Source organism: Ceratotherium simum, chromosome X (assembly GCF_057802395.1).
Source record: "Ceratotherium simum simum isolate JZ-2026a chromosome X, ASM5780239v1, whole genome shotgun sequence".
In the NCBI taxonomy this organism is placed as follows: domain Eukaryota; kingdom Metazoa; phylum Chordata; class Mammalia; order Perissodactyla; family Rhinocerotidae; genus Ceratotherium; species Ceratotherium simum.
Genome location: NC_141940.1, coordinates 59,762,189 through 59,785,303, shown reverse-complemented (window position 1 = coordinate 59,785,303; position 23,115 = coordinate 59,762,189). Strand labels below are relative to the sequence as shown.

The following is a 23,115-nucleotide window of genomic DNA, read 5'->3' as shown; positions in this document are numbered from 1 at the left end:
TCAGGCCATAGAAGATTTAAATGGTTTTTATTATTTTTAACTTAGTATAATTATACACCTATGGTGACAGCCAAAAAACTTCTGTTGAGTTCAGAAAGTTTTATAAGTGAAAAGAGAAGGGGATCTCTGGTAAAAAGGAAAAAGATTCCTCCAGTCCAGTGATATATAGCCCATTGGATTAAGGAAGTATGCATTATCATTGACTTGGTATATATGAGTATATTTATGAGTATATTCTACTTTAAGAAACTGTCATTTCAAAACAGGTTGAGTGAGTGAACTATAAAGCAAAATCAAATAGTTCTGACAATCAAGTGACAGAACACAAGAGTAGGTGAAAAAAAGACTCACCTCCCTTCACTCCCACCTCCTTTGCCCGGCAACTCCAGATAAATGTTGGCATTTGTGGTTTATTTGGAAATCTTTCTACAGACCTTTAAGCAGTTGCCTTTCAAAAACAAACAAACAAACAACAAAAACCTTGAAAGGAGACTTTTAAAAAGGCTATTAGAAGAAGACATTACAAAGGGGTGATGAACCAACTGTGTATATTTGTAGTGGGCATTATAGGGAGGTTCCTGTTTCTGTACTACTAAGAAGTGCACTAAGGCTCAAAAAAGCCAAATTACAGTCCTTATAGTTTTATTTAGCACGTCGTTTTAGATTTCATTGTTCTTCATTAAAGGGTTTGGGAACACTAGGAAATACTATACTACTGGAAAGAATGATTGTTTTGTTAACTAAGCTAATTATGTGGATTTTTTTTTATTGCTCTCTTTTGTATGTGTTTGACTTATTTGTGTGAGTGTGTGTATGACTGTGTATGTGTGTCTGTGTGTGTGTCTGTGTGTGTGCGCGCATGTGTAACCCTTTTGGGGAAGATGTAAGATAGTTCAGTATTGCTTCAGCAATAAGTATGTAGTGAGCTGTGAGATTAATGGCTCCATGTTTACGAAATTAAGGCATGACATTGATATTGGCTTACTTTCATCATCCTGTTGGCCAAATAAAAAATGAGAAAGAAAACTAAAAGGGGATTTTTTTGTCCCTAAAAAGTATTGGAATACCCAATGGGATGGGAAGGAAGGCTCTTGAAAGAAAGGGAAAAGACACAATATTGCTGAATCTTTTTTTGGAATTGTTACGACCCGAGGCCATTTTCTTCAACAGAAATCTATAACCTTATTTCCTTGCCTTCATATATAGAAAAGCCCTAAACCACATGACATTTCATATTATTCTTTACTCAATGGGGATTAGACCAGAAATGTAATAACATTATCCATATATTTAAAACACTATCTAATAGCAATTCAGGCTTTCCTACCTTCTTTGTGCTCTTCCCTGCTGGTGTTTCATTGTGTGTAAACTATCTAAAATTTCTGCAGAATTTAAGAAGATTTTTTTTTGTGAAATATAATAAAGCCTTGATTAATTGGAAGCTAACTAACCAGAACTCTCAATTAACCAGTTTTATTTATTTTTTGCTACACTCTCCTTTTAGAAGGAAGAGGCAAATGACAAGAAAACAAGCTGTTAACAGGTATTTATGTATTTATTTTTTAAAAATCAACTTCCTGGGTATTTCCTGGAGCCTGTACAGATTCAGCCCAACTTCAATAATTTTGTTCCCTGTACTATACTTACTAAGGTAGGAAAGTAGAGCCATTTAAAATTTTCAGCAGCAAATGTTGACTCTTGCTTAATCCTTGGTTAATAATAAGAAAAATGAAATTCAAATTGCTAATTACAGCCTGTCTATCCATTTGAGGGTTCTAGTTAATTGAAGTCTGCACATTTTCACTATTGCCAGTTAGTGATCTTTCATATCTATTAACTGGGAGTGGATCACAGGACTTTGCAGTGGGGAGATGATTACCAGCCACAGGGAGCAACTCATTCCCTGGGAACTAAAGCAGAAACTAGAGTAAGGCTGCGAAGTTGATGGAGGTTGAGTTAGGATCACAGACATAAAAACCCTGACACCTATGTAAAATAATGGGAAAGTAATTCTCCCATCCCATGGCTCTGAAATGCTTGGGAAGGTACATTCACTTTTACAGGGCAGTACAGGCTATTAAGTGTGCTACAGCAATAATGGAAAAAAAACTAGGCCTTCTAATCTTCTGGAGTTGTTCTAAGCATTAGGCACAGATATATTTTGTAGGCGTGCTGGTAGTTCTAAAATATTTGAAATTATTTTTTTTCTAAAAATACATTTTTTAAAAAATATTTGGAAATCTAAGAAGATTTGCGCTTGAAACTTCTTAAAATATCCATGACAATTTCAGTTAAATTGAAATCAGAGATACCATATTGCTCCATGCCTTATACCATTTAGGTTGTAATGGGGAAAAGAATGGGCAGTAACTCAGAGAGACAAGGGAGAAGGAAGGAAACCCATGATACTAAAGTATGTTTTGTTATTGCCTGGAAATAGTGCCCCCTCTTCTCTTCCACACACCCTTCTCAGGTTAAATCACCCTTTGGTGACTTTTAACTCTTTCCTTCAGGGCTGCCCTTGGTGCATGTTTTATCCATATATTTCTACAAGAAAAATGTCATAGGATTGTGGGGGAGATGGGGACCACAACATGTTATTTATCCTGGGTTCTCAACATAGAAAAATCACTGTGGTAGTGTTTCTAATATCTAGGACATTTTCTATACTAAATATTACTTTTAAATATTATGCACACTAAATAATACCCAAGTGACCTGAAGCAGTGGATGTGCCTCCTTAAGTGCCAAACTTTCTATTCGACAGTGACTTCAGTGTGTAGATTTCATAAATGAATGATTTTAACTGAAAAATTTTAAATGGATTGAGTTTTGAGTTTAGATTTGGGATATTGAAAGTAACTGTTTTTGATTTTATATGAATGCAATTGAATTCAGGCATTGAAACTTACTTTGATTTTATTTTTATTTTGCTAGTAAAATGACTTGCAAATTAATGTCAACTTCTTTCTTTTAATTAAGCATAACAGTCGTTTATAACTGGCATAGATTTATTTCTAGATTAATCAGAATACACATTACATATGTACATATCTAAGTAATGAGTTTTTATATTTACTGTAATCTGGGAAAAACCATGAAATGTTTTTGAAAGTATATGTACTCATTCACTCACGTAAACTACAGAGAAACAGGAGAGTCGCAAACTCTCATGCCTGCTGAGGCAAGGCTGGTAACATAAATGAAAGACCATAAGGAACAGGGAGTGGTGGGGATTATGGTGACCCAGAGAGTATATATTCTTTCCAAGGTGGCAGCTGTTACTCAGCTCAGCTGATTGCTACCATGTGGGAAAGTGGGCCCAGTGTTGTTAGATCTGGTTTTACAAGAAGCTGGGAATCTAGATGTTTATATGAAATTCTCTAGTTCTTAAATGTTGGTAACTAACTCAATAAAAAGCAAAAAAAGCAACACTATGCAGGCAAAGCAAAACCCATCTGTGGTCTGGATCTAGCCTATGGGCTGTCAGTTTGCGACCTCTGCTTAAAATTGTAAATCTTCTAGGTACTGAAATTTAAAAAAATCACAGTATGTTATAGATGCACCCGAAGATCTTGATGACAGAAAATTCATGTAAAGTAAATAAATAATAAGTGGAGTGTTTGTAAATAATTCTTCTGGTACTCAAAATAGTGGTTATACATTTCGTGATTTTTTCTTACTACACGGAAATAGCCAAGATAGTTTTCCCTTAATGTGGTTTGAAAATTAAGATAAAATTATGAATTTTTTGCTTTCATATTTACCAGTAAAATGCAGTATGAAAGATCATTACTGCCATGTTCAAAAGAGAATATTTAAGGATAGGTTCTGTCACATAACATAATTAAGGCTTTTATTTATAGCTCAATTTATAGTGTTTTAATAGGAAGAAAGCAATGTATATAGCATGTGTTGTTTTATTTTAAATTGCCTTGCCTTGAAACAAATTTCAATTTTATCTAGCAAAATTCCTTTATTTTTACAAATGGTTAAAATAAGAAATAAAGAAATGTAAGTAGTTAACACAACAAAACTTCATTTGAACTTTTAGTAGGCATTGGCAAAGAGAAAACACAAGTTGGTCATCTGGGATTTTGTTGAGAGGTAACTGACTGATCTAAGACTTGGCTTGTTTGTCTGTCCTGCCCTGGACCTTAGCACATAATCCCACTGTGCTACAATGCTTTTGACATCTGTATGCCCCTTTCATCACGGGGCATACAATCCGAAAGCATATTTGTCTAAAAAGGAAACAATTAAATTCCAATCTCTCTAGGAAAAAAAAAGAAAAAGACCCCACTGCTCAACCTGCTTTAAAGTCCCCTATGATCTGTACCATAAATCCTTAGTCAAGATGGTAAGTTAACATTATCATTTCTGATGAGAAACTTATCAGAGGACTTGAGAAAAAAGAGAAAAGTAAAAAAGAAAGAACAAAAGAATGCACAATCTCAAATCTTAAATTAACTAAAAAAAACCCCTCATTTGTTGACAAATTATTCTAGTCACAGACTTAACACAGACACATATGAAAGATGAGAAATTGTTGGACAACTGGTCAACACATATGACAATGTGCAAAACAGCTCATATTTACTGAAATCAAATTTTAGTAGACAGTGCTGCCCTTTTTAGATCAACGGATAGTTTTGACCACAAGTAATCTGTTGTGTGATAGGGATGGACTATGTTTAAATGTATTAATTAAAACTGTTCCCTAAAAACTCTAACAACTGAAGATTCTCAGTTAATTGGTTAGTCCTCAAGGGTAGACAATTTAAGAAATTAGTGATTATTTGATGCGTTCAACCAGTGTGGACATATAAATAAGGTAATTCAGGATAAAATTTGATGAACAACTAGTAAGTTTTTTTTTTTTTGTCAGAACATAATAATATCTAACATTTTCCAAGCATGATATCCCAGGTGATTTTCCATGTATTAGTTCATTTATTCATCATAACAACCCCAGAAGGTAGGTGCTGTAATTCTGGTGCTTGTTTTACAGATGATGATACCAAGGTACAGAGGAGATTAAGTGACTTATCTAATGCCACACAGCCTACAACTACCAGATCCAGCATTTGAATCAAGGCAGTCTGATTTCAAAGTTCATATACTTTGGATCAATATATTTTATAGCCTGACAACTGGAATCAGACTAATTACAAGAAAGTTTCATTTCATTCTCTATATATATATATTTTTTTCTGACATTGAAAAATGGCATTTCTATTCTGAAATCAATTTTGGTAGCATCATTTTGATTGTGTAATAGATTAACAAGATTAATTATAAAATAGTTCAAATAGAAAGAACAGGAAATAATAAGGGGCACCTATGGACCAATAACCAGGTCTACATTTTGCTACGTTTGATTCAGAGCTCAATTAAAAAAAAATATGTATCTGTAATGCATTAATGATATGACTAACACTAATATCTGTTCTACTCCACCCTTCAGTAGAGGTAACCGCTATCTTAAAATTGATGTGTATCATTGCTGTGTGTTTTTTATTGCATGTGTATTTATACACAAACAATGTGAAGTATTGATTTTTTTGTTTTTAAAATGTACCTGAATGGTTTGATACTATGCTATTCTTTTGTAATTGTTGTTTTCACATTATGTTTTTGAGATTTACCCATGTTGATACAAGTAGATCTGGTTCATTTATTTTTTAATTGTCTACTATTTCATTGTATGAGCACACCATAGTTTGATTATTCTTTACTATATTGATGGACATTTAGGTTGTTTCCAATTTTTTATTATTATAAACAGTGCTGTAATGGTCATCATGTTTTCTTGTGCCCATGTGGGAGAATATCTCTGGAGTGTAAACCTAGAAGTAAAATTGTTGAGTTGTGGGCTATGCACATCTTCAACTTTAATAATTATTGCCAAATTGCTCTTGAAAGCTGTTCTGATTTATACTCCCACTAGCATGATACAAGAGCTCCTATTTTCCCACATTCTTGCCAGTGTAGTAGATATATTTTTTTATTCATTCTTTTTTTTTTTTTGAGGAAGATTGACCCTGCACTAACATCTGTTGCCACTCTTTCTCTTTTTCTTTTTTTTCTCCAAAGCCCCAGTACATAGTTGTATATCACAGTTGTAGAGTTTTACCTCTTCTACGTGGGATGCCACCTCAGCATGGCTTGATGAGTAGTGAGTAGCTCCATGCCCAGGATCTGAACCAGCGAACCCTGGGCCGCCCAAGCAGAACACGCGAACTTAGCTGCTATGCCACTGGGCCGGCCCCTGTAGCAGATATTTTTAACAAACCATTACTTTGAAGAAAAAAAATAATTCTTTTTGTTGATTCTCTTTCATGATTATACACCAACAGGTGAAACATTGATTCCTTTGATCACTTAGTGCACATAACAATGTTTACTGATACTATTTGTGTCATCATTCTTCATTTAAAAACGTGTAGTTTAGATAAGCATAAGAATACTATTTAAAATGTGTAAAGTATTTTCCAGGTTACAAAGCATTTTCACATAAAGTGTCATTTGATGAGATAAGTGTGGTATGGCAGGAAGAGCTCTGGAAAAAGAGTCAGAAGTCTATGGACTTAAAAAGAACCCTGCAAATAACTTTGTGGCTTGGGACCTCAGTTGCTGCATCTGTAAAATTAGGATGTTGGACTAAGCAATGTCTTAGAGACATACTATAACCTTTGGTGTATAATACATATCTTATCTTTTCCTTGAAGCTATAATTTACTTATTGTGCATAAAACATAAAGACAAAATTGAATTTTATCAATTTGTGAAAACTTTGTAACACTCTAGCTTAGTTAAGATTATAAGTTTATCCTATTTGTGTTTCTCTTAATTCAAGGACAATTGGGGGTGGGAAGTGGGATAAAAGATGGGAACAGGATCTCAGCGATGTAAGGACTAGACAGTGGCAACACACCTTCTTGAATTCATCTTTAATGTTTCCCGCTCTGAAGCATCACATTACAAATGCTGAAACACAATGAAAGCTCAACCACTGTTTGTTATGGCTTTGTGTTTCTTTTCAAGCTCTTTTTATTCATGTTTCACATTCAGAGAAGAGAATATTCCACACTTTCAGCTCACTTAAGATTTGATTCCAACAATACTTTTATGGTGCTGCACATAGCTACTTAAAGTAGAGGGAGGACTTAGGTTGACTATTCTATATTTCTTTTTGGAGGGAGTAATTGGATTTTGTGTTTGGAGAGACTTTTGATTAGAAAGATCTGGATCTTTATGCTGAGGTTTAACAAAGAGCTTTCAGGGTTTCTTAGATTCTATGTGTACTGGAAAGAACATTCAGTTAGAAACCTAACTGTCTAATATTGTAAGAGATTAAAGTAGAAAAGGGAGTCAGTTGAAACTGATTTTATTTCAACTCCCAGAATTGCAAATATACCACACAAACACACTCACGTACACTCACACATTCACATACACAAGTATATCTTATCTCTAGCACAGAATGCCTATTATTTTCAATGACTTTTAAAAAGAAAACTCTGTTTATCTGTATTGGACATAGTTATGTTTTTAGTGAAGCTTCTACTTATGGAAGGTGGCAATTCTGGCAAACAAAATCTAAATCAGTTAATCTCTTGTGATGAAGACATTTTTAGAGCCCTCTCTTTCTATAAGTAGTCCTGGGAAAATTTTGTGACTGTGGCATTCCTAGGAAGTGAATTGACCTCCTACAGAGTTTCAACATCAGATATTACAAGAAAATTGTGGTTCACACACTTTGTTCAGATGATCTCCAGATTAATACAATTCACATGTGTATACTTCATTGTCCAAATGTGACAATAAGCCTAGAGAATCCCACATAAATTGCTTTTGAGGGTTTTTACCCACTTTGGCCTATTTGTGAACTAAGTGCGGGGCCCATATTTAAGAACTTCCACTGCTATTTTTACTAATTGGCACCTTGTTTTATAATTTAAGCATTCTTTGATAACCACTATTTTGCTTACTGTGTTACTTCTACTAGTTCAGTGAAGAGGAACTTATGCCAAGTTAATCTAGATTATTTTTGCCAAGGTCCTACCTATTCCATATGGAAATTTAATCAGGTTATCTAACTTTTTCAATAAGCACTAAATAAGTCACTTAAAATGCAAGATATCCCAAAGCCTTTAAGCTAGTTTCTGTAGGTCAGAGCATTTTCTAGACAGCACCTCTTGGACATAATACACGAAGTGCCTGACAAGACTATTGGGAAATCAGTACTCTCCTTTTTTTTAAATAAATATTATGATTGCTAAGTATTTATAAAAAACAGGAAAGGAGGAAAATAAGTATTGTTGTATTGCCTTTATCATCTGTGTTTCTAAAACGCATTATTTGTATTTGAGATGTTAATGGACCTTTATTTACACAACGATCTGCAGTTGTTCTGTGTCCGACTCCTTATTGAGGCCTGATATTTTCTTAGTCTGGACAAAGTCTTGGCAAACACCGTTTATCTTTTATCCACAAAACATCAAAATCATGGACACTTTTGTCTTTACCACTGCCTTCAAGAATACCCATGTGCTTTGCCACGGATGGCATCTAGATAATAATACTATAATATTAGTATAGAAAATATTCCTTTTTGTTATTATTGAAAACCCAGTTTGAACCTTGAGCAAGTCATTTACATGATGTTTCCTTGGGATTACCTACATTCTTGTCCACTCTGACCTTGTAATTTTGCTCACAGTTGGAAATGTAATGCAGAGTGACTAAGATAATGTTGTTTACACAGACTTTAAGTGGAGTGACATTATAGTCAAGCAAGTGTCACATCACCCAAAGTGAAGGAAGACTTAATTACCATAATCCCGTGAATACTAAAATTTCTTGGCCATGTGTAGCATAATAATGTAATGTTCTGCATGTTACATTTAATAATGTGAAGGTGCAATACATTAGGTCTCAGGATGTGTATTTCTTTAGTATAAATGAAAGGAAAGTGGAATTATAGAAGGAAAACAGACTTTTGTAGCAAGATATTGTCTGAATGTTCAGGTGAAGTCTGTCCTTTCTTTTAAACTTAGAAGAGTTGCCTAGTGATGTGAAAATGAAGGGACTGCTAAAATATCCATAAATCTAGACACCAGTAAGTAGGGTGACAGACCATGAATTTCTCCGGAGGGCGCAGGGTAGATTTAACTAAATGACTGAGACAGGATAAAGAGGAAAGGCTGATAACCACCTATTATTGTGCAATGGGGAACATATCATTAATTTACAAAGAGAGTGGTGACATTTTCTAAAATTGTATAGCCCTATTCTTAAAAGTTTGTCAGTGTAACTAATTAGTTGCTAAAACGGAGTTGATTCTAAGACCCAGTATGAATGCATTTGAAAAGGCAGTGCATTGTCCCTAAATTGGTAGGGTTTGTAATACATCTTGATGAATGCTACAAAATAATGTTAAGAAATGGGACTATTATGCCAAAATGGCCATTCTTTGGTTTCTAGTCCTTGAAGGAATTATGTTCCATGGCAACGTGCTCTAAAGTCCTGTAGATACATGTGAAGTGCCCTAAAGACGTGTCCTGCTTTCTGTTTTTGATAACAACGAGCTTTCAATACAAAGAATACACTTGCTCAAAGGGTTCTCCTCCTCCCAGCATATTAGGACACCAAAGATCTGCTGTTACTTTAGATTATCATTTGGAATTTTTGTTTTTTTAACTAATTCTAATGTTCAAAAGGGGGCAAGTATAAAATGATTCAGCCATAAAATGTAAAAAATTAGAAAACCGGGATGTAGAAAAAATATGTAGCTCAATCAATAGATTCATATAAGTGATATATTATTCATAATTCATGATACAAAGTGTTAGATCATCTGATATATACAATATTCTAGATTTTTTAAAAAATGTATAAAAGCTGTTAAAATGTATAAAATATGGAAGCCTGTTAGTAATAGGAGCCATGATTTGGTTTGTTACAATTAGGAGAGTTTAAGACATTTTGAACTTCTTTATCATTACAAAATATTCTTTGCATAGAAAATGTTTTCATTTAAATATATAAAGAAAATTATTCTTTGATTTTTATTTGATGAAAAATCAAATGATTTGGACATTTTTATTTTAAATGGCTAGTTCTAGTCAAGTGGTATATTACTGTGATATAGTTAGTTGGTCAGCAGATCTGTAGGTTATGCTGCTTTGAAATGAAGTTAGCCTAAATAACAAAAATAACAATTTTATATTCTTTATGCTGTAGGAGTTTTACAAATACCCATTAAATCACATATCGATATCTCTAACATTAATTATAAAGAAGATAACGGTTTTTATTTTATTTTATTTATTTATTTATTTTTGTGAGGAAGATCAGCCCTGAGCTAATATCCATGCCAATTTTCCTCTTTTTGCTGAGGAAGACCGGCCCTGATCTATTGCCAATCCTCCTCCATTTTTTTCCCTTTTTCTCCCCAAAGCCCCAGTAGATAGTTGTATGTCATAGTTGCACATCCTTCTAGTTGCTGTATGTGGGATGCGGCCTCAGCGTGGCTGGACAAGTGGTGCTTGGGTGCGCGCCCGGGATCCGAACAGGGGCCGCCAGTAGCGGAGCGCGAGCACTTAACCGCTAAGCCACGGGGCCAGCCCCTTGTTTTTATTTTTTAATCATGATTTACATTTGGCAATAAAACACCCGCTGAATTCAGAATATTATTACATGAGGGATTTGGGACACCTGTTTGAGGCAGCCCATTTAAAAATGGTATATACATCTTTTACTTTTGGATTGCATTAAAAATAAATTGTGCTGAGGCAGGCCCCGTGGCTTAGCGGTTAAGTGCACGTACTCTACTACTGGCGGCCTGGGTTTGGATCCTGGGCGGGCACTGATGCACCGCTTGTCCGGCCATGCTGAGGCAGCGTCCCTCTTAGTCATACAGCAACTAGAAGGATGTGCAACTATGACATGCAACTATCTACTGGGGCTTTGGGGGAAAAAAAAAGGAGCAGCATTGGCAATAGATGTTAGCTCAGAGCCAATCTTCCTCAGCAAAAAGAGGATTAGCATGGATGTTAGCTCAGGGCTGATCTTCCTCACTAAATAAATAAATAAGTAAATAAGTAAATAAATAAATAAATAAATAAATTGTGCTTTCCTTAATTTGTGTTTGTCCAGCTCTCCCTCTTCAAAAATTACTGCTTGTGATTTTTGGAACTAAGTTTGACTACAATTCGTGTAGAGATAAAGCAGTTTCTAATAAAAGTGAGCTTGGCACAAGGATGGTTAGAGGCAGTGTTCTTTTTTTAATGAAGTTTTTATTTTAGAACAGCTTTACGTTTACAGAAAAATTGCAAAGGTAGTACAGAGACTTTCCATACACCTTGTACCCGGTTTCCCTATTGTCAACATCCTACAATTAATGACTCAATTTGTCACAATTAATGTACTCCTATTGATACATTATTATTAACTAAGGTTTCTACTTTATTCACAGTTGCTCAGTTTCTCCCTAATGTCTTTTTTCTGTTCCAAGATGTAGGACATCACCTTACATTTAGTCACCATGTCTCCTTAGACTCCTCTTAGCTATGACAGTTTCTCAGACTTTCCCTGTTTTGGATGACCCTGACATTTTTGAGGAGTACAGATCAGGTATTTGTAGAATGCCCCTCCATTGGGGTTTGTCTGGTGTTTTTCTCATTGTTAAATTGGGTTTTGGGGAGGAAGATCACAGAGGTCAAGTGCCATTTGCATCACATCCTATCAAGGGTACATACTATCACTATGACTTATCACTGTTGAGGTTGAACTTGATCACCTTGTTCATGTAGTGTTTGTCAGATTTCTTCACTGCAAAGTTACTTGTTCCCCCTCCCTATTTGTACTGTACTCTTAGGAATTTTTTGGAAAGAAGTTACTATGTGCAGCCCACAGCTAAGGGATGAGGAGTTATATTTCACCTCCCAAGGGCAGAATATCTACAGAAATCATTTGGAATTCTGCACAAGAAATTTTTCTCTTCTCTCTTATTTATTTATGTAATCATTTATTTCATTATGGACTCCCATGTATTATTTTGTACTTTGGGTTATAATCCAATACTACAATATTTATTTTACTGATTAAATTTTTCCAGCTTTGGCCATTAGGAGCTCTTTTTGTTTTATTTTATTTTTTTTGTGAGGAAGTGAGGAAGATCAGCCCTGAGCTAACATCCATGCCAATCCTCCTCTTTTTGCTGAGGAAGACCGGCGGTAAGCTAACATCTATTGCCAATCCTCCTCCTTCTTTTTTTCCCCCCTTTTTCTCCCCAAAGCCCCAGCAGATAGTTGTATTTCATAGTTGCACATCCTTCTAGTTGCTGTATGTGGCACGCGGCCTCAGCATGGCCGGACAAGCAGTGCGTCGGTTGCGCCCGGGATCCAAACCTGGGCCATCAGCAGTGGAGTGCGCGCACTTAACCGCTACGCCACGGGGCCGGCCCCAGGAGCTCTTTTTACATGCTCCCATCATTGTGGATTTTTTTTTTTTTTAGTACTTCCTTACTTTCTAGCAGTACAAGATGCTCCAGGCTTATCTTTTACATTTCCTGCCCTAGTGCCAGCCATTAAGGGAAGTTTCGATTAGGGGAAGATTTGATCTTCTCAATCCTGAGCAAGTGTTGGAGGTAGCTAAGAAAGAGGATCAGGGGAACTCTCTCAGTTCCATTTTCTTGTTGGTATCCTAAGTTTTCCATCATCCTGATAATGCACATAGGCACCATTCTCTCACCACACACACCTGCCCATTTCTTTCATAATATCTAGTGAGAAGAGAATAAAAAGGCCTCATAGTCTTCTACAGTCATGCACATTCATGGTCATGCATAGATTTAGAAATGTACTGTGTAACTCGCCAACATACATGTCCTTTCTGCAACCCACTCCTCACCCAGCATCCAATGCACTAGTTTATCATCAGTTCCTGAGTCACCGTGGATTCCAGTTTTTTTCTTCAGAGAGGGTTTGGGGTCAAATAAGTTTGGAAAACATGGGGTTAAATAAAAATAAGCAAGTTTGTTTACCACAGGTCTTCTCAGAGCCTAGAATTTGTTAATTTGCTCTATGAATCTATAAAAGAAGATATACTATACAAGATTTCTCAGTCTTTTTTGATTAAAGGAATCTTTTTGTTTAGAGAACTAGTATTGCATGAAATAGACTTTTGGAAATGCTGCTATAGTGGAAGAGCCCTGAATTTGTAGTCAGAAATCTTGCATTTAATTCCTTACTGTACCAACAACTAGCTCTAGGATCGCAAACAAATCACTTAACGTCTAATAAGTCTCTGTTTTCTTATCCATACAATGGACCTATGAATGTCCTCACGAGGTTGTTGTGAAGAGCAAAAATGAGCAAAAGTATGTTATAATTTTATGGAAATGCTAAAATGCTGTGGAAATTTTATAAGCAGCATGAAGGTGGGGACGAGGCTTTTGTTTTGCTGATCAATGTTATCTCCAGTATCTAGCATATTTCCCTAACATTTAGTCTTCAATATTCAATAAATATTTATTGAGCAATTGAATTATCTTACTGTTACTTCTATTTCTCGCCAAGTGCTATATAGCAATTTATGACATTTTTAAAACGGATTTCCTTTTATTTTATTTATTTATTTATTTAGTGAGGAAGATCAGCCCTGAGCTAACATCCGATGCCAATCCTCCTCTTTTTGCTGAGGAAGATTGGCCCTGGGCTAACATCCGTGCCCATCTTCCTCTAGTTTGTATGGGATGCCGCCACAGCGTGGCTTGACAAGTGGTGCGTAGGTCCACACCTGGGATCCGAACCTGTAAACCCCTGGCCGCTGAAGCGGAGTGCGTGCACTTAACCGCTATGCCACCAGGCCAGGTCCCCACAACTTATGACATTTTATAAATTGTTTTCTGAAATTAGGAGTCCCGGTAACAAAATGCAGGCAGAAGTCTCTCTCTCTCTACGTATATATACACACAAAAACTTTTCATTCCAGCCTTTGTTTTGCTGAGCATGTGCTCCCAGCCAATGACTGTGTTCAGATTAGTTTTCATTGCTTCAAGCTGACCAGATTTCCTTTAGAAATAAGGGCACTGGAGCTTTCACCTCGACACTATGGTGATGTAAAATTCCTGCTGCAGAGTAACTGAGCTGGTGCTAGAAGAGGAGGAGCACCTGTGAGCACAGGCTGTCAGAAGGCCCTCAGAGCCCTAGAGTGTTGAGGCTACAGCTGTTGGGTTGAGAAGCAGTTGGAAGCGCTTTGTCACTTCTTCTTCTGCAACCACAGGAGACCCACTAAAGGGTTTTTACTTTCTTTGCATGTATAATTTGTTGATTAACAGTAGTTATGGGGTGGAGCTTTGATGGGGGTGGCAGGGCAGGCCCTGTTAAGCAATATATTTTGGTGAGAATAGCAGTGTCCAAATAGTAACAGGAACAGGGACCTCACATCATCCATTTTGCCGAATCCCCTGCAAAACACTGTGTTCTGTAGGTGTTCTCAGAGGTAAACTTTCTGGGTTCCAGCTTCTCTTTTCAGAGAATCAGCTGGAGAATGTTTATTATATTTGATTTTGAGAAATTGTCAGCGTCCCTACAATGCTAGGTGATTATTTGAAGTCTAGGAGCAACCCATTCAGCTTCGGGAATTGTGAAAATATTTAAATCAAATTCTAGGCTTGTGGTTTAGTTAGTGAGAAAATAGGCAAGATCAGTTTAGGAGCCTTTCCTTTCTTAATATTTAAATCATAATGACACATACTAGTAAAGCTTTGTCCATCATGTAATTCATAAATGCTGGAAAATACAAATGCTTTAGTTTAAAAAAAAAAAAGCTCTATATGGGATAATGATATCTTAACATTTTCACAGGTGTTGGTCAGAGGTAGAAATTCTCCAAAGATAGCTTAACAATTTGTAGCATTGCTCTTATTTACACTCTGAGATAGTTAGAAATTCTCTCCCCCCCGTGTCTCCTTCCCCCTCAAAAGATGAAGTATAGACTTGACTTTAAGGCTTGTATAAGATAGGTGTGTGGGTGGAGAAGGGAGGGATTAATATTAGATTATATGGTACTGTGACTGTATTGCTTGATGGATTTATTATTTTTTTCCTGAATCTACTGCTTTCTTTCAAAAGCTAGATTTCTTCTTCAGAGTATCAACTGACACTTTCACTAAATTATTCATTGAAAGTTTTAACCAAATACGTTAGTTCTTGATTTAATTGAAATGAATAGATTGTGGGAGAAGACACTCTTTCAAGTGTGTCTTGAAAATTTTGCAACTTTCCTACTTAACTAAAATCATCTTCTCTCAAATAAGCATTTACAGGAAGGAGTTTTAAGCAAATATTTCAACCTTAATCCAGAAATTACATTTAGGAATCTTTCCCTGTTGTTGAATTTACTGAACTTGTAGCAGCACAGCTAATTTCCAGCAACTGCAAAAGTAATTAGTGAAATTAAGTTGAAAATTTTGTGAACAAGTGAAGTTATTATTCATTCTGTACCACACTACAAATGTGGGAGGACATGTTAAATAATAAATTCGGCACGAACTGCGTTAATCTGTAAACTGAACATGTTAGCAAACGGCTTGCGTTTGTAATTAGTATTTACGGCCACAGGAGAGTGCCTCTTTTAAAACAGTGACAGGAAATTGATCAGTTTAGGTTGTCATAGCAACCAAAAGAGTTCCATTGCTTCTGCTGGGTTTAGCCTATTAGGCTATATACCCATGTTTAGAAATATATTTATGAACTCTAAAGATAAACTACTCAATAATGCAAAAGAGGTTGGGATGCTGAAATGCCACGCTGACAAGTCTCAATGAATGCTTGAACGCTCCATAACAAGCTTAAGTGTTCTACGGTTGTCATGACATTTCTTTTACAAAGCAAATGATGTCTGAAAAAAAATCTTAAAACTAGATGAAAATGCAAATCCTTTTATGACAGTATGTGGCTGTCACATTCATAATAACAGACAATAATTGATGATTTATGAGATGACACCATGGCAACAAAGTCTTTCATCATTGGCACCCCTTGGTTTCTTTTATATCAGGGGCTTTTGGGCTCCTGTGAAAAGTTTCCAACATGACTTACAAGAAAGTCTACTCATATCTTAATCCATTAGATCTCATTTAACACAGGGTGGACGCATTGTAGAGATTTTCAAATCATCTGACAAAGTGAAAGCTGGCAATGTCTTTTGTAAAAAATCTCTGTTAAACTAGTAAGCACGATGAGTAGCTGAAAATGGACAGATTTGTTTCTGTCACTTAACCTTTCAAAAAAAATCTGTAATGCCTCTCTTAAATTTGAGTGCAAGCTGTTAGGTTGTTTAAAGTTATGATGTCTGATCATATCCTTATATAGGGAGGTGGAAGAAGGAGAAAGGGGAGTGCAGTGTATATTGACTTGCTTTGAAGAAAGGGGATTTTTTAAAATTTGATTTTAATGTTGAAGGCTTTATAAAAGAGGAATAAATGTGTAATTGTATATTCTAGAATGACTTTAATGTGTTTGGTAGGCTGAGGAGTAACATGTTACCCTTACTTAGAGGGTATCATCCATCGGTTTTTTCTATTGTAGATGATTTAAAATATTGGAAATATAATAAACCTCCTGCCTTGGTTTTATTGTCAATTTATCAAAAATGAACTTCTGTGATATTTTGGCCTCTAGAAAGTTTCCTGGATTATTCATCCACCTATTTGATTGAAACAAAGGGCTAGATCAAATGATCATTCTGAGCTCGTTTCCAGTGGAACTGGTCTATGATTTGTAAGGAGTTGTAGAAACATCAACAATTGGAGATACTGAATGTAAAATACTGAAACTATCTAACTTAAGTGACATGAATATAACATAAGTATGCATATCAAAGTTAATCTAGCTTTTATACATGAGATTTTAAAAAACATGGATGTAAGGAATTTTCCAAACGCTTATTTCTTATCTAGTTTAAGCCTTTGTGGAGATAAAAATCTATAATACTCATTTTCTTCCGAGGATCAGATAAGCCAGTTATATAAAGTAGGATCTCTGGTATTTATTTGTTAATTTTTTTATTTGTACATTTCCTACAAGGCTGTGGGAGGGATATAAAATTCTTAGTTAACTCTGACTATGCTCAGAGTTGGTAATTTTGGTCCCAATTAATAGTTAAGAAAATGGAGTCTACCATTCAATGTCATAATGATTTACCTCAGTTAATATAAGAAAATAAGTTAATTTTGATTCTGAATCTTCTTCTAGCTGGTGGAGAAATCACACAAGAGAACATGATTCTTAATTAAAATGACACCTACTCTTAGGCCAAGATTTTACTCAGTGATCTGGAATATGTATAAGATGTAGAACACATTGTATCTATTTTCTAGTAATTTATAATTTAGTTGACTAAGATACTAACTGTAAGCATGCATCAACCAGAAAATAAACCCAAAGTACTAAATTAAGAAAGTGTGATATTAAGTTATATATGGACCATAGACATATGAATTACAGCTATTTATGATAAGGGAAAAAGTCTGAAATGGTTTTGTAGAGGGTAATAAATGAGGAGGTAAGAATATTTTAACTCAGACCTTAAATGAATCTGGGAAATTTGAATCATCAGAGAAGTGTTACTCTAGGTTTTAAAAGCCCACATGAACAAAGGTACAGGGATATAAATAATTATGGCATATAATGGGAACATTGTAAAACTCTGTCCCACTTACACTGAGGGGATAGTACTTAAGGAATAGGAAGAACAACACTTAGATAATGAATAGTCACTTTATTTGCTTCTCTAATTCCATTCTTGACTGATCTTGAGAATTAGTCCCTCCTCCACACTGCTGCACACCACTACTCCCCTTAATCTCAGAATAAAGTCCATGTATTTTAACATGACTTTCAAGGCCTTATATCAGTGGTTCTCAACCGGAGGTGATTTTGCTTCTACAGGACATTTGGCAATGTTTCGAGATGTTTTCAGTTGTCACACTGTGGGGTGGTGGTGGTACTGGCATCTAGTGGGTAGACACCAGGAATTCTGCTAAAATCCTATAATGTACAAAGAGTCTCCCAAAATACAAAGAATTACCCAGCCTAAGATGTCAATAGTGCTGAGGTGGAGAAATGAGAAATGCTACTCTGTATGATCTAATCCCTGCCCACCTTTTTAATTTCATTTCAAGCTACTTTCTCCTTTACTATCAGTTCAATCACTTTGGTGCTCTTGAACATTCCATTTTCTATCTCACTTTCAGATTTTCATAAAGGCTGTTTTCTCTACCTGGAACACACTTCTGTTCCCCTTCTCCTCATACTTCTGCCCTTCATCATACTATACCTACTTACTCTTCTATGTACGCCTATCAACTAGACTCTTTGAGAGCAAGAAGCATGTTTTGTTCATCTTTGTATCCCCATTGCTCAGCATGTTGTTTGAGACACAATAAATGCTTGTTAAAGACATAATACATAGCTTAGTGAAGGATTTGGATACTAAGCTAAACAAAGACAGTAAAGATCTGAGTGATAATAATGGCTGTGGGAATGAAGAGGAAGAAGTAAATGTGAGAGAGACTACAAAGGGAGAATTCCCACGGATTGGTGAATGATTTGATGTGGATTGTGACAGAAGAGTCAAAGATGATTTCTACAAACCAGGTAGACTGAGGGAATGCGGACAGAAATGAGGGTGTTAGGAAGGAAGCTTAATCTTGAGGAGTCAAATAATGAGAATCTATTTTCATTGACTTAGTGATGCCTATAAGCACCTGGAAAAAGACTTCGATCTAGGTGAACTTACCAGCTCTGTGATCATTTAACCTCAGTTTGTTTATCTGTAAAATGGGGAAAGTGGGAGTACCTACTTCATGGGGTGATTGTAAGGATTAAATGAGTTAATGCATGTAAAGCAGTTATCCTATCCCAGTGTGTTAACACTTAATAAATGTTAGCTATTATTATTTCCATTGCTGTGAGTGTCCTTTCCTTCTTTGATCTCTGCCTTTTGAACTTAAACCTCCAGTACATCTACCACCTTTTTCATCAAGCATTTATGATGATTCAAAGGAAAGAGGATCACCTTCCTCCTCTAAACTCCTGTACTATTTTAGTTTAGACACTCTTTTTGTACTTCTCACATACTGCTCAATCCTACAATTGCATATGTATTTACATTGTAAGTTCCTTGAGGGTTGGACTATGACTTACTCATCTTTTCTTGAGGCATAGAAAGTGCTAAATAAGTATTAGGTTATTATAATTAGTTGTCCTTATTATTATTATCATATTTGGGGAATCATCAACAAAGGTGTGATAGTAGACTTTTAGAATCAATGAGTTCTCCCATTCATATTCAGTATTAGTGCTCCTAATATTTTCAAAAAAAATCAATTCTGTTTTATGAAACAGAATATAGTATCATTTGAAATTAAGTGCTAAATAATTTGAATAATTTAAAATGTATTTAATTGATGGCAGTCAAGTTTCATTATTATAGGAAAGGATACCTGATTAAAGAGTATTTTTTTGAAAAATTAGATATTTTCAAGCTATTAAGTAATAGTAAAAGGTCTTTTGTTTATGAGCCATGAAAGAATATTTTTGCTTTTAATGCCAAACCTCTGAAGAAATAGATGTATTAAAACATCTCAGAAAAGGTGATGGAGTTTCAAAAAAATGAAATAACCAACATCCATAAATTTCTGAGAATGCACATCCCTTGTGGCTTCCCTTGAGATGTAAGATATAAAATATCATGTAGGTAAGTGTTCAGAACTAAGTTCAGAAAATACAGCCCAGGGGTATCTGGAAAGTTTGATAGTTACATTATATAACTTAAGAACTTCAATCTGAGATGTTATTTCATGTCTTTTGCACTGAGTTTACTTTGATTCAGTGATTCAATAAACTGCTCTGTGCTTAGGGAAGTGTTTTATATTTGTAATTTATTTATTATATGTGGACATGATTGCTAGTTTGACCAACCTTCTTTTACTATAGATGTGAGTGCAACTGCCATTGAATTCAGCTGGGACTTCAAGTGCGCATCTTCGGGACATACTTTGCCTTTGGTCTACGTGTGTAAGCAAGGCAGTATAATAAATGAATATTAACTGAAAAATTACATGAGCATAGTCTCTGGTTTATAATGACCAGTTCTAATATATAGCATCAAAGGACTAGGTGAAGCCCCATTTGGAAGACGTAATTTCTAATATATTACAGTATTTCCTTCTAAGCTGTTTCACTCTAATCTTATAAAAGCAGAACCTTTTCAAATGTTCAGTTGCTTTAGTTAAGTTATACATAATTAATCAGGTTATTTTTGACATTTGGGATAATTTCTTTGGTGTGATTACCTATTAGGCATATGTACATTTTTCACGTGAAGTTGACAGTTGCTTCAAAGAAGAGAAAAAGTGGTAAACTAGTGAGGGAGAATTATTCTGTAATATTTATCCCAATATTTGGTTGAGTTCCTCAGAATAGGTAAGAGATAAGGGCTAAAAATAGATGTAATTTAATAAACATATAAAACTATTATAGACCAGAAAACATCATATTATTAAACCTTTTATTTAAGCAATTCGAGTGATATCTAAGCATAGTTAAATTCAATTTCTTGAATTATAAAGGAAAAAGTGCCTGTTATTGTAATTACCTTTATTCTCTGCCTTCCCCATCTTCTAAGGCCTAGATTATAAGTCACTTCCTCCATGTACCCTTCCTTGAAGGGAAGGGAATACCGGACAATATTCCCTCTTCTCTGAACTCTTCTTATACTCTTTGTTGTGCATCACTCATATTAATTCTTTCTTTCGTTTTATTAAAAATATGTTTATCAAGTACCTCTATGTGCTAGGTACTGTTCTAGGTACTCGACATACAACAATGAACAAAACAGACAAAAAAAAAAAATCCCTGCACACAAGGAGCTTATGTTCTAGTGGGTGGAGACAGACAACAGACAAGATAAACTAGCAAAATATATAGTATATTATATAGTAATGAGTGCTAAAGAGAAAAACAAAGGTGGAAAGGGGGATTTAAAATTTGAGGAAGGGAGTGAATTGAAATTTTCGATAAGGTGACCAAGGAAGCCCTAACTAAGCTGACTTTTAAGGAAAGACGTGAAGGGTGTGAGGGAAACAGCCATGTGGATATCTAGGGGCAGAACCCTCTAGGCACAGGGAACAGTAAGCACAAAGGTCCAAAGGTCAGAGCTTTGACTGACTTCTTCAAAGAAGAGCAAGAAGGGCAGTGTGGCTGGAGCAGAGTGAATGAGGGAACCAGTAGTAGGTGACAAGAGGTGACAAAGGCCAGAACATGTAGAGTTGATTTTACTTTTGAAGAAATGAGAAGCCATTGGAGTGTTTTGAAAAGAGGAGTGACGTGATGTTACTTAAATTTTAACAGAACTATGCTGTGGCAGGATCTCATCTACTAGTATATTTAAACTAAGGATTATAACAGGAATAGTTACAGAGTCAGAGAATGATCTAGGTGACTAAAATCTTCAAGGAATTGGAAAGAATGACCTGATGATGTACATCAGTAGATGACTCTAAAAAGGAGGACTATTTGGTGATATATTTTGATAACGTGGGATTCAAAGCTGAGTGTTTCATGGAGAGAGTGAAAAGGATCTGGAAGCAATAATGAGAAGCAAGGAGGACACCTACTTCACCCCTAACCCAGTGGTATGAGGGGTGTGGGAGAGTAAACAGCCAACACTTGAGTAGGCTCATATATTTTAACCATGTAATAATGCCTTTAACTGTGGTCTATGTAGGTCTTATTCACTCAACTAGACTGTAAGTCCTATAAGTAGGATTGAATGAGAGTGTGGGAACACACAGCTCTTCAGGTTATATATGTACTTGCCTCACTGTATTTGTAAGCTCCTGGGGACAAGGGCAAGGTCAAGGTACAGGAAGTTCTTTGCATAGGAAGCAAACTTTGCAAATAGTCACCTTTTAAAATGATGAATCATAATATCCCTGGTCTGTTCTTTGGAGAAGTCAAGTTGCTTTCAAAAAAGTATTAGTAGTATAGATTGCAAAAATAAGAAAATATAATTTCATTATGACAGAATGAAGTCATATATGCATACAGAGAACCCTGAAAAAGCAATTCTTTCACCCAGTGCACTAAAAGACATAATGTAAATACTCAAAAATATTATACTTAACGTTATTTTAACAACCTATGAGAATAGGACAAGTCTCAGTTGGTAAAAAAGAGTAGTTTTGCCATGAATTATTCAGGCAATTAAAAATAAATATAAAAATATTTTCCATTACTGAGGGCAATATGAGTCTGAAACAAGTTTAAGTAATGCAAATATGTTATATTTAGGGTTTATTATTTCTTCTTAAATAGGATAATGCTTTATCCAAAGAATGCATTGAGTTTTTATAGTGAGGGAAAATAATAGAATTATAGGAAGAAAAGATACTCACAGGACTCTCATTACTAAAAATAACACTAAAATATAATATTGACAGTATTATAAATTTATTTACAAAGTCAGAGGTGTTCCTAATGAAACTGGCATGGTTTTAGTTTACATCAACATGACTTTTAAGACATAGACATAATTTATGTTAGTTCAGAAATGCTAAGATATATCCAAAATGTATGAGAGAATGATGAATCCCTATAATAAACTTTAAGTTAAGTACTGGGAAAAATATATTCCAGATTTTCACTCCTGTTCTAACATCAGAAACAAATCTACATCCATATTTTCAAAGTTTCTGCAGAGAATAGTATGTATATCTGGTCCATGTTCTAAAGAAGAGTTTTAGATCCAAATTAAAAAAAAAACTTATTAAAATTACTTACTCTAGATTGTTTTTAAATGAAAACTTCGTATCTGAAGAATTTTAAAGACCTAAAAGGAAAATGTGGAGGAGCAAAATGCATGTGAATCAACTCATTAAACACTAACTTTAGAATTAGTGTCAGAATGGATTTTTTTTTCTTCTTTTCTGACCACCTGGAGTAAAGCTACTTGAACTAACATGATTTAGCCTGAAAACTTTTAGTTAATATAATAATGTGATAATCAAATAAAACAGTGCATTCATCCATTCATTCA

At 35.2% G+C, this 23,115-nt stretch overlaps 1 protein-coding gene across 9 annotated transcripts in view; it reads left to right on the top strand.

Moving 5' to 3' along the window:
- Positions 1-23,115, top strand: part of DACH2 (dachshund family transcription factor 2) — a 505,289-nt gene that overhangs the window by 140,877 nt on the left and 341,297 nt on the right. For 6 of the 9 annotated variants that reach the window (XM_087427017.1, XM_087427016.1, XM_087427012.1 and 3 more), the window contains exon 2: positions 1,505-1,543. The exons of the other annotated variants lie outside the window; for them this stretch is intronic. In XM_087427017.1, the coding sequence (XP_087283143.1) occupies positions 1,505-1,543 (39 nt within the window). The remainder of the gene's footprint in view (positions 1-1,504; positions 1,544-23,115) is intronic. 9 annotated transcript variants of the gene reach the window in all.